A 12115-nucleotide genomic window follows, 5' to 3' on the forward strand; every position below is an offset into this window, starting at 1 on the left:
AATCTGATACCGTAATTTCAAAGTTGGTTACTTAATTTTGGGTTTAAAAGTCAATGAGTCAATCAATCAAATTAGATTAGCCATGTAACCCCAGTGTTGGAAAAAAATAATAGTTTGAAAATAAATGTAAATAAAAATATCAAAGAAAACTTGTGCAGTTTTACAGGAATATATGAGTAACTCCGTAAAGTCTGCTGCAATATTGTAGCCTTCAGCTCTTTCCACACACATTCGAAAGTAGGCAACACTGTTTATACAACACTCGCAACACAGCCGACACTTGTTGCATATTTTTCCACCGAGTAACTATTCGAAAACTCAGAATAAAATAAAGTATATGTGTATATATATGTATTATACCCTTGCAGGATAGTATAATTTCTGTCAGAATCAGTTGAGCAATCATCAAAGAGTACTTGAAATTTGCAATCCACAAATGTGGATCATATTCCAGGATCTCTTTACCGAAAGAGAGCAGAGTCCATGGTTTGTTTGCAAGAGCAAGAATCAGAAACACAAAAACGAACCAGAAAGAAATGGAGTGTAAGATGAGAGCAAAGCAAAGGACAATATGCAGAGACAACAAATCCAGAACAAGAGAAAAGCAAAATACAAACAAAACTAAATAAAACTAACCAAACTTAAAGAGAGCAATATTTATATTTACTCACCAATTGTTTGTAGCGTCCAAACGTCACATTTTTCCTTACTCTTTTTCTCTTCTTCGCTTTTGCCGATCAAAATAAGGAAAAGAGCACGAAAGCAAAGCGGAAACTAACGGGATTTGCCCAGTTCAGTGGAACTGCCACGCGCTCTGTCTCACTCGCACTCGCACTTGCAATTGGACTTAACTAAAAACTGAAATAAAACCTAACGCCACGCCGTCCGGGCATAGATTTTTCCGGCTTTCTCCGGGCTTTCCTTTTTCCCGTCACAGAGAATGTTTTCCCGCAATTTTCCGATCGTTTTTCCCCGTTTTAAGCCCGTTTTTCGCAGGAGCGCTCTTTTTTCCTACCGAACAGTTTTTTAGCGAAAAGTGGAATGAAGGAATGGCGGAAAGCTGGAGGCCAGTGTTGCCAGATAAAAATTTGGCTCTCCCCCTAAAAAATCCAAAAAGTATTATAACTTCGTTGATTTTTAAACGTATTTTCATCTCCTTTGAGATATAAGCATTTTTTAATATTACAGAGTCGATTCTTAATGATCCGATTGAAATCTGCAAGGGTATACAAACTTCGGCGTGCCGAAGTTAGCTTCCTTTCTTGTTAGATCCTAATTTTATTAAACTTTCGTAGCACATTAAACAATAATTAAAACCAGCCAACATTTTTAAAACTATGGCTTAACAAAAACATATTATAAATGTTAAAAATAAAACCGTTACAATAACAATTCACTTTGTGATCTAAAAATATATCACAATTAATTAGCCGTGATTAAACAGCATTAGAAATAGTACACACAGAAAAATAAAGTACAATAAATCTAAGAAAAATCTCCAAATATCAACATTCACTTATTTAAAAAAGGAAATTCTTAACAGTCCAAAAATCTTGTATATTCAATTTAAATTTAGAAACCCCTCATAGAAGTAAATTCCTTTTACTTTCAAATTAATTTCTTCACTCCTACAATCGCTTTTTGCTGTCGTTGAGCTTGTCAGCAGTTCCTCCACGAAGCCACCACTTGTGCGCCCTCCGGACCATCGTCCAGGGCAGCCAGATGGTAAGAAAGGCGCCCAGCAGCAGGCATCCGAGGATGTCGAGCAGGAGATACTGGTGCAGGGGCAGGAAGGCGCCCTGCGACTTGAGGTGCCTTGCCCCTCGGTGCCGGATTATATACTCGATCCAGAAAGTGGCTTCCTTCAGCGGATGTATGGGATTATCGCGGAAGCGCTGCGACACCTCCAAGGCACTCCGCTTGTATTGCGGATCGCTGATCAGCGCCTCGATGTTCCGCACGAGGCCGTCGGTGGTGAGTTTGGAGAAGACCAGGGACCGGGCATAGCCCTCGCGCACCGACTTAATGGAGTTCCGGTGCTGATCCCCGTACAGCGGGATGCACAGCATCGGCACCCCCCAGTAGATGCCCTCCTGGGTGCCGAAGATGCCGCCGTGGGTGATGAAGAGCTTGACGTTCGGATGCGCCAGTATATCGTTCTGGGGCATCCACTTCCGGATCATCACGTTCGAGGGCAGATCGCTGATCGAATCGTTCTCGAACTTCCAGATCACCTGCTGCTTGAGCTGGCCAAAGGCCTTGAGGATCAGCGACGTCTTCTCGGGCGGCAGGTCGGTGCTCTTCATATACGAGCCCAGGCTGAAGTAGACCACACCGTTGGTGGCCTTGTCCAGGAAGCTTTGCAAGTCGGCTGGCAGCTTCTTGGCCGGCTGGATGTGGGCCCCGCCCACGTCGATTTGTCCCGGCATACTGGGCCGTGGTAGATCCACGCTGCGATGGGCATTGATCAGCACCAGGGAGATGTTGCGCTCCAGATCATGGACATGGGGCAGGGGGCCTTCATGGAAACGTTTTAATAAGTCTTTGGGAAGTGGAAAATGCCAAGGACTCACCATTTATGGCTCCTCCGAAATACTTCTCGGCCATTTTCTGCATTTTGGGCAGATAAACCCAGCGACGCATCACCGCGTCGTACAGGGAAAGGTAGGCATTATAGGCCCGCTGGCTGAAGGTCATGCGATCCGTGTGGGACAACAGGAGGTGTGGAATCACAGACCAGGGGGTGAGCACTCCCATGGCATGATCGATGTTGTCCGCATAGCCCATGGTGCCAATCGTTACCACCGGACAGTTGAATTTTTTGCCGAACATGAGGAAGGCCTCGTGAAAGAACTGCTCCAGGATAACCAGATCGTAGTGATCGTCCTGGCTCTCGATTAGCTTCTTGACTCCGCGATCCCGTAGGGCATGCTCCGTGGTCAGCAATCCTATGGTCCACCACATTTCCAGGTTATTGAAATCGCTGACAAAATTCATGCTAAAGATGTTCTTTTTGGGAACTAAATTGGGAGGAAATGTTTAAACAATATTTTTGTGGTAATAAGTGATAGACTCACAGTGCTTGGGTATATCGAAGGAGGGACTGATGATGACCTCCGTGAGATTCTCATGCGGCTGCTTGGTGGGATGGTTGTTCACGCTGGTCACCTGGTGTCCCTGCCGGAGGAGGTCCCGCTGGAAGTGCTCTAGCCAGAGCCAGTGGCTGGGCGCTGGGAAGGGACCCATGAAGAGTATCCGGTAGGCCGAGCCCAAGCTGGTCAGACCGATCAGCAGCAGGAACATCAATTGCAGCTGCTTCATCTCCATCTGTGTGTACATTCGAAGTCAACAAATGCGACAATTAAAAGCCTCAATTAAATTGTCAGAGTCGGCGGGGAGACGGGTCAGGAGTCGGGTTATTAGCGTCAGATTGGCATTAGCCGCAGTTTATGTTCGGCGTTTGGTTTCTCCATTAGCATAAAGCCAAGTAGGATTGCAAATGATTGCTCGCCTATTAATGGCGAGACTTCTTGTTCAGAACGAAAGGAAGGCGCATAATTGATTAATCTCAACACCCTCCATAAATAAATATTTAAATTAGAGTCGCATTAATTTAAAAATCATATTCCGATCGGATTTTCTTCGCATTAATGCCCCAAGTGTTCCTTACTTCTCGCGGAACACACCTTTAAAGACTTTGATTGAAGCTGATTGAAATGCAGCCAGGTAATTTCATCATTTTGTAATTCGCAATTAATATTAAATACGTTGAACTAGACGGCATTCTTGTGTAGATCCATATTAGGTTATACCTCCCAGTTTTATTTGCTAACCTTGCCCCATAAAGCTCTAAAAGATTACATTTTTTATGCGATTCTTATGCTCTAATCAGATTTCTTATCGCTGTCTGAAATAGGTCGCGGCTTCTGAGATTATTTTATTTAATTAAATATTTAAATATAGTGTACTTAAAGCGTCTGCTTTTGCTTATTTTCCGTTGTATTTCCTTATTACTTTTGACGAACTATATAGACAGCTAACTAAAATATAAATAAAACTTGCTACTGGTTGTCATTGAGGCGTGCTGATAAATCGCATGTGGAAGTAATTTTGTCATTGCAGCTCGCATTTCGTATTGTATTCCTCTTTCCCTCACCCACTCTAGTGTAGTTTACTGTTATAATTAAATAATTTATTGTTATTACAGCTGCTTACACCGTAAATAATTTGGTTAAGCCAACTTTTGTGGGCTTAGGGGCCAAGGTTGCCGCTATTTAATCATAATTGTTTTGTAATTTGTTCAAAGCCCACCGCAGCTAATTGTAAATCTTGTGGCAATTAAAAATATTTTATTACATTGACTCTGGGAGTTGGGAAACTGGGTGGAATGTTTTAAAGATTTTAAAGATTTTTTCTTTGAACTCAAAAAAGTGTTTGAAGGCGAAAGAAGTAAAAGTCGCTTGGCGAATGTGAAAGTAAGAGATTGCGCAACTATTGCTCTTTTGTTTTATTTTTTTCTTTTCTACAAAATCAATTTAACTGAACCAGTTTATGCTACAAAAAAATACATTTACAATTGTAATGCCTAAAGCCATACAAACTTGTTACGTTTTGGTATTGTTTAAATAATTAATGAGAGTAATTACACTTGTATAAAATAATCAATTAAAGGTTTGTCATTTATTTTAGGAAGAAGATTTATTGACGAGCTTAGAAAGGGTAATGTCTAATACATGTTTATATATTGATAGAACACTAAAAACTACTCAGCTAAAATGCATATTACTGTAAAGTCTACAAAAACTAATTTGTTAATGTAATTTGCTAATCCTTGAAAATATTTATTGAATTCTTTGTCATTTAAAGTTAATTAATTTTACCATTATTTTTCCATTTTTTTTAAATGTGTATACTAAATTATAAGCTTATAATTATTATCTGTTTATAAGTATTTTTATCTTGAAATCTCATCTTTATTTGTGGAGCCTAGAGAAATTACTTTCTTTATCACTTAAATCACCTTTAAATTTTGGAGTCAACTGAGTTTTTGTCACTTTTATTATTGGAGCCTTTTGTTATTTGGCCTCTTTATTAATTCGCACTTGTGTTTATTTTTTGCTCAGTCCAGAATAATTAGCACATTGCGAATTTAAAACGGAATTTAAATGGGAATTTAAAGTCAAGTTCAGCGCGAAACGCGACCGCTGAGCACCAAAGTGCACTTATCACTGAAACTCGGAAAGTCGGAACCACGAACACCTCAACTTAATCAGCGCTGGCCGCCGTCGACGTCGCGGTCTCCGTCTGCGCCTCAGTCTCGGTCAACAAATACTCACATAAATCCCCGAGAAAAGCTTAGATGTATCTGTATCCGTTGGATGTGCGAGAGGTGAGGCAGCCCTGGCCGGCAGAGATACTCATTGTTTGCCTCTGCCTTAATCTTGTTGCTTGATTGTCTCGCTCGTGGCTGTGATAATTACAATATTGTTACAATTGATTGCAAGTGTTTCCAAATAATTGTTAGCTCTCTCTCTTGAAATCCCCGTATGATCCGCGATTCACGTGTCAGTCTGGAAAGATTAGTAATTGGAGAAGTACTCTACACAGCGACGTAGAATTGGCCAATGAACTTTTCAGATCTGAGATCATAAATCAATTAAAGGCTTGCGTTTTGACAACAAACAACTTGAATCAGCTGAAACCGATTTTTTTCTTATCAATAAACCAACGAAAATTCAATAGAAATGTGAACAAGCAGGGAAATGTTATTATAAAAAATTAATAAAGACATTTTTATTTCAGCAAGACAAAGAACATGTATTTTGACATCCATATACAATGAATTTTATATTTAAGTGTATTTAATAATTAGGCTTTAGACTGAATTTTGCTTATGTAAATGCATGGGAATCAACTTTTCACAAGAAATAGCTTCAGGATCTTGAATTTTTCTCAAAAGAAAATTACCTGTGGAATTTCCACTGCAATTGTTAGCATTTCCTTATTAGCCAGAATTAAGACAATGACCCGTTCGTATTGCATAAGTTAAGCAACAAAAACGTGTTTGTATTTTACAAAACGGCAACTTACACCGACATTTTTGGGCCTGGGAATTACTTTCAATATAAAAAGTATACAAATAAAATATACCTTGTTCATTCACCTTAAGGGGAGAGCGTTGGGTCAAGTTCACTTTCCCGACAAGGTATGCGTTATCAAATACGAATTAATGTTTGTTTACAAGCAACAAATTAAGGAAATAAAAGAATAAAGATAAAGAAAGCCAAACCAAAACCAAAACAACTCGAAAAAGTTGCCCTTAAAAAAAACAAACACAAGATGCCGAAACATTTCATTGAAAATTGGCACGCTCCATTGAAGCGAAGCACCAAAAGCGGCAACCGCACAGCCCATGGAAAATCTTGGAGAAAAAAAAAAAGAACCAGAGGCGTGGCATGGGCGTGGGCGTTCTGGCGACGATGATGGACGACCCGGCCCTGGAACGGCACTTTTGAAGCCAACAAAGACGATCGCCAGGAGGCAGTAAAAGTGTTCATTCATAAGAGATTGTGGACAAGCCACAGTGGCAACGAATTGTCTGTAAAAAAAATTCAAAAGCTAAAAAAATAAGATAAAATATAAATAAAAAAGAAGTTTAGAATTGATCTCACATTAAATACAAGTTTTGTATTAAAAAATACGGCAAACATGTTCACAGATTATCTGTGTGCTACATGTTGCTGTTGCTGCTCTTGATGCTGCTAATGATGCTACTGCATTTGCCTTTACTCCTTCGATCGGTTTTGCCGAATCGGCGAACGGACTGGGTTGGACTCCTGGCCACAAGGCAGCCGAGTCTGAGCAGACTCCTTGGCGATGTTCCGACTGTTTATCGCTTTGGTTTCACGTCGCTCTCTCCTGTAGGAGCTACAGCCCGAAGGATTTCCTACTGACTGAACTTGGTAAAATGGTTCACCATCATTGCCTACAATAATTTCGGCATATTTACGACTGCAAAAGAATAAGGAAAATATTTTAATAATCACAAATCAAGGACTCACATATCATGCTTCAGCCGAATAATTTCCTTCTCCAAGGCCACATTCCGCTGCTTCAAGTCGGCCCGCATGGCATATAGACGTTTAACTTGTTCCTGAAGCAGCAGGAACCTGTGCTCCTGGCTCCAGCCCATTCGGTGTTTCTCCTTCAAGGTTCTGCAGACAACCGTCAGGTCTTTGTCTCTTTCAATCAGCTCTTGGGTCACCTGCAACCAGGAAAAGGATAAGAACAAGGGGAATCAATACCCTAAAGTTCGGAGGACCTGGCTAAAGAGCAACTCCTTATTCGCTAGTTCTTCCCTCAAGTCCTGCTCTGTTTGTTCTGTGTCCTTCAGTTTTTCCGCTTGAAATTCCAGTAAATCTTGGTTGCTCTGGAGCTGCTCCTCTAACCTGGCCACCTGCTGGCGCAGCTGTTCTTCTGCTTGGCTTTGCTCCTCTGCCTCGACCACCTTCAGCTGAATTTTCCTGGGAAATGAAACGAATAAGCAGGGAATGGAGTAAAACCTGGTTGATCACTCACTTAATCCCACACTGAGCCGCTTCATCCTGGTCCCCAACTTCTCCGATTATATCCTTGCCGTTGTGCTTAAGCTCCTCCTGCTTCCTAGCCTTATCTTGGAGGGGCATATCTTCGGCCTTCGAAAGCTGTTCTATTTGCACTGTGGCCTCGTTTAGCTTCTCATGTAGCTTGAATATAGTTTCCTCAGCGCGGTTAAGCTCCTGCTGCAGCTCTTGGATCCTTTCGCCCTGCTTGGCCAACAACAGTTCGTGGCATTGGAGCTGTTCCTGCAGCTGAGCTACAGTTTGTAGATGGTCCAGATTCTCGGCGTTTGCTGCTGCTTGCTTATCTATAAGCTCTCTGAGTCAGGAAAAAAATAAGAAGGTTATCAGGGAAATTTTAGAACACTTCACTCACTTGAACGTGACCACAGCTCCTTCCGTCTTTACCATTGAAATGTCTTTTTCAAGCTCCAAGATCATTTCATTGCAGCTACGGTATTTTTTATAAAGTTTGGCTATAAAATTTCCAATCCCTGCTTGACTTACCCGGCTTCTTTGGCTCTCTGGGAGGCACGGATCTCGGACAGCTTAAGGGCCTGCTCGGTGGGCAGCAGCTCGCTCTGCACCAGCTTGCTCGGCAGTTCGCCAATCGTCAGGTCCCGGTCAGCTGCTGGATTTAGTTTGCAGACCTGAAGGAGCTCGGTGGAGCTCGGCACCGTTGAGCATGACCTGGCTACAACCAGCCTCCCTGTTGCAGGATCTGACTGTGAGCAATAACCACTTCTGGTTTGTCTAGAGCTGGATGCTTTCCCAACCGAGGGGCAGAGACTCGTGCGAGGACGAGGCTGAGGAATATAATTTGAGACTTGGATGCAGTTTTCCCTCTCCTTGATTCCTACTCACCCCAAGGATATGCTCCAGGGCATGAGGCACAGGTCCTCGGGCGGACCTTAGTATTGAAGTTCTAGTTTCTAGGAAAGTGAATCAAGCCTTTAGTTAAACAATTAAAAGATTTTAAAGCCTTCAACCTACCACGAACCACATACATTGTTACATTTGGAATACAAAATTATAGACGCGAATTTGAAAAATGAAAAGATACGAATTTGGACTCAACAAGTTTTATGTTAAAGTGTTTATGCCACAGTGTTAGGAGCTACTACAAACATTATTTCAAATTGACATTCAAAACCGTAGGCCGCTCGGATCGGAATATATGTTAATTGTTATTTAAAAACAATAAATAAAATATAAATAATAAGAGAGGCTTTAAATAAAATAACCCTTAGCTAGACCAAATCTATGATTCACACAGAACCATTTACGAGGTGCAAACGAAAAATTGCCTTAAACACCAAAGCCCATATAAGCTATATGGCTTCTGGATCAATGAAACTGTAAGCCAAGCCCCAAAAAAATACTGACAAAAATGGTAGTAAAACACAAGAGAACCGTGTATTTGTCTGTTTGCGCCAATTTAATGTTTACTTTGCACTTCAAACCTACCACCCAAATTAGGGTAAATCAAACAGATAGAGATACGCAGAGCAGCGAGACCTTTTGTATCTCATGGATCTAATGGAATAGATTCTCTGTCCGTCAATCAATTAAGTGAACGTGCGCTTTTCCCAGGCGCGTTTTAGATAAAGATGCCATTGAACAAAAAGTAAATAAAATAAAGGGAGCCAAACCCCATGATCAGGGGCGGCCTTAGCGGGATACAAATCTGCTAGAAGGTTAGTAGAACATTACAATAAGTATTTATACAATAAATATGATATGATATATAATTAAAACAATTTCAGATTTTCAAATATTATTTTAAATATTTTATTATAGAAAGAAAGAACTCCTTCACTGAGTTTCTGTTTCTAAATAAAATACAGTAAGTAAAAACCCCCTTTAAAAATTCTTTACCCTTCCGTCCCTGGAAAACGATGACACTGACAATTTCCCAGGAACGATTGGCCTTTCAATGCGATCGTGTTGCGTTGCGTGGAGCAATTAAAAATATTTTCACCCAAATAGCAAACGATGCGCATGATTAGTCAACGAATTTGAGATCCGAACCCGCATCGGGAAATATCAGCGGGTGGCCGACTCTCCGTCTGAGCAGGGAATCTCATGTTTTGGCAGCTGTCAATGTGTCAATATTAATTTAATATGTCGAAAGCAGAATTCAGCACAATTTAAAATTGAGCTATAAAATGTGACACAAGAGGACTAGGGGTTGTAAACCTCACAGAACTCAAGTGGGGTTGACCGTTCGCCAAGAAGCACTCTCTCCAGTACTTCTGAAACCATTTGTTAATGGGCAAATTACATGGTCTTTGCCCTTACAAATTCCAAGTTCATTAACTTAACCTTAACACAAACTACCGACAAGACACGCCCTCCAAGTGATTCACAGCCCTAAGAAACCCCCCCAATATTTACCAGGAATTTGTGGAATCTTTTTTCCTGATAGGCAAACACAGCCATAAAAACTGTTGAAGCGTAAAAGGATGTTCGAGTAATTGTCGGTGGTACTTGGCGTTTCCTTTGCAGATAGCGAGCTATCTGGGTATTACGAAGGCATTTCGATCTTCCATGCTTGATTTGTTCGGGGGGAATTACATTTCTTAGGTGTTTAAGGGGTTCCTGGTATGTAAAATAAGAGGACTTCGTTTTAGTTAAAGGTAATTATTTATTGGGACTTGTGGTCATATCACATGGGTTATTCAGGTCTAAAAAGTCAACCCCCAGAGGGTTGTTTTTTATCTCAGTAAGTAAAGATACCAACAGCAAACACTAAAGATAGTCACTTGAAACAACACGTGTGCCTGCTCTGGCTCTCTAGTTTCGAAACATATTTTGTACATTCTGGTTTTGGGGCTTTATCGCCGATTTGCTTTCAAATGTTTTTTTGGATTTCAGGCATTTCTAGTTCAGTTTTTTCGGTGGTGGTGCCTTCTCATCAGCTCCCTGGTGCAATTAGTAAAAGTGCAGTTTTATGTGTTTATTTTTACATATGCCACAGCTGTGCGGCCTAACCTAGATCCACTCGGCACTCCTCCGAAAACACTTTTCCGGAACACAAATTGTGCGTGATATGGAGTCGTTGCTGTCGCCGTTATCGTAAACAGGAACAGAAACCGAAGCAGCCCCTAAGGGTTCCTTTTTCGCCCCGATGCAGTTGTTCTTCAGCCTTGAAAAGGGGCGTGTAATCGAAGGCACAGACACAAAGGATAGATAGGATAAAAGATAGAATAGAATTTTTATTATACATTTTAATGGTAAAATAATTATTAATCTTGAAGAATATATTGTGAGTACAAAATTAAATAAAATTATACTTTAACTATCAATATTCAATATTTTATTTTAAATAAATAAATTAAGCCTTCTATATATATTTCTCTCTCTGTGTCTCTAATCACCCGCCCATCTGACTTTTTCTAGGTATTTTCTGTGTGATTTTTGTGCATTTAATTTATTAATGACCTAACCGCGGCGAATTCCTCATTTCGTAGCGTCTGATTTATGTGGCATCTGCTGTCAGTGATGGCTTTCACGGCGGTCGAACCGAGTGGCTTGGGTGCGGGTCCTGCCGCAGTGTGAAGGGGTTTATTAGCACGCCAAAAAGGATATTTACACAACAACAGGACAGGAGTGAGCAGGAACCGTGGGACTTATGTAACTTAATAGGCTGATGAAAAATGGCTGTGAGATTTTTATCACACGACAAGGCAAAGACATCCAGAAGGAAGGCAGACAACATGTGGCAGAGTCGGAATCGCAGTCCGAGTCCAAGTCAGAGGCAAAAGGCGATGCCCCGGCCAAATTGCAGCCACATGTGTGGGTGCACTCGGAAAAATAAATGGTAAATTTGTTACAAAAACTAAGAGTAACTAAGAAAGTAACTATGTACATAAAAATACCTCATTAGCTCATTGATACTTTTGAAAATACCATATACTTTATACCTCCCAATGCTAACAAAACTAAGTAATTTTGTTCAGTGTCCTCAATGAAGATGAAGATCATCAGAGACAGAGAGAGAGTAGTAGCTGGCACCGCTAAACAAATTGAAAAATGCTCAAGTCCTCAGCCCCTCTTGGCGCTCGCAATTGCTCAATCCCCGTCGTATTTTCGCGTGCTGCTCGCTGCGCAGGAAAATTAAAAGGAAAATGCCCGCCACTCACACCGAGAAGAGCGGAGCACCCCGAGCACACACCGAGAAAATGAACAGCCCAACGACACCGAGTGTGTCGTCGCTGAGTCTCAGTGATGAGCAAACCAATCGAATTTTGTTGAAGGGTAAATGGTCTTCGAAGAATAACTTATAGTATAGAATTAATGAAGCCAAAAGAAGGCAGGGAAATTAAAAATCAGCTATGATTCATTTGCAATTAAGAGAATATATGAATCAGAAGTAAGAGTGGGTATGTTCAATAAAAATAAGAGAAGATCCTTCATAGTCGTTAAGAATTAACAAAAACTTAACTAGTTCTCTGTTTATAAGTCTAGATTCCCCTTATAATTAATCAAGGACGCTAAATATTAGATTTTAATAT

General features: G+C 40.8%; 2 protein-coding genes across 4 annotated transcripts; both read right to left on the reverse strand.

Moving 5' to 3' along the window:
• Positions 1-1130: 1130 nt before the first annotated feature.
• Ugt301D1 (UDP-glycosyltransferase family 301 member D1) lies at positions 1131-5606 on the reverse strand. Of its 2 annotated transcripts, none has more exons than XM_070286687.1 (4): positions 5337-5606; positions 3078-3327; positions 2574-3020; positions 1131-2518 (listed from the first exon to the last, which is right to left on the reverse strand). In XM_070286687.1, the coding sequence occupies exons 2-4, from the start codon at positions 3325-3327 to the stop codon at positions 1629-1631; spliced, it is 1587 nt and encodes a 528-aa protein (XP_070142788.1). In that variant the 5' UTR covers positions 5337-5606; the 3' UTR covers positions 1131-1628. The 2 variants fall into 2 exon arrangements, with proteins under 2 accessions (XP_070142788.1, XP_017021860.1); XM_017166371.3 differs by lacking the exon at positions 5337-5606 and adding an exon at positions 5021-5217.
• Positions 5607-6637: 1031 nt separating this feature from the next.
• Positions 6638-8742, reverse strand: LOC108074271 (tropomyosin alpha-1 chain-like). 2 transcript variants are annotated; one of them, XM_017166242.3, is made up of 8 exons: positions 8592-8742; positions 8463-8530; positions 8106-8404; positions 7975-8049; positions 7579-7917; positions 7322-7523; positions 7062-7264; positions 6638-7011 (listed from the first exon to the last, which is right to left on the reverse strand). In XM_017166242.3, the coding sequence occupies exons 1-8, from the start codon at positions 8605-8607 to the stop codon at positions 6786-6788; spliced, it is 1428 nt and encodes a 475-aa protein (XP_017021731.1). In that variant the 5' UTR covers positions 8608-8742; the 3' UTR covers positions 6638-6785. The 2 variants fall into 2 exon arrangements, with proteins under 2 accessions (XP_017021731.1, XP_070142794.1); XM_070286693.1 differs by lacking the exon at positions 7975-8049.
• Between the last annotated feature and the right edge of the window lie 3373 nt (positions 8743-12115).

This window comes from Drosophila kikkawai, chromosome 2L (genome assembly GCF_030179895.1).
Source record: "Drosophila kikkawai strain 14028-0561.14 chromosome 2L, DkikHiC1v2, whole genome shotgun sequence".
Lineage (NCBI taxonomy): Eukaryota > Metazoa > Arthropoda > Insecta > Diptera > Drosophilidae > Drosophila > Drosophila kikkawai.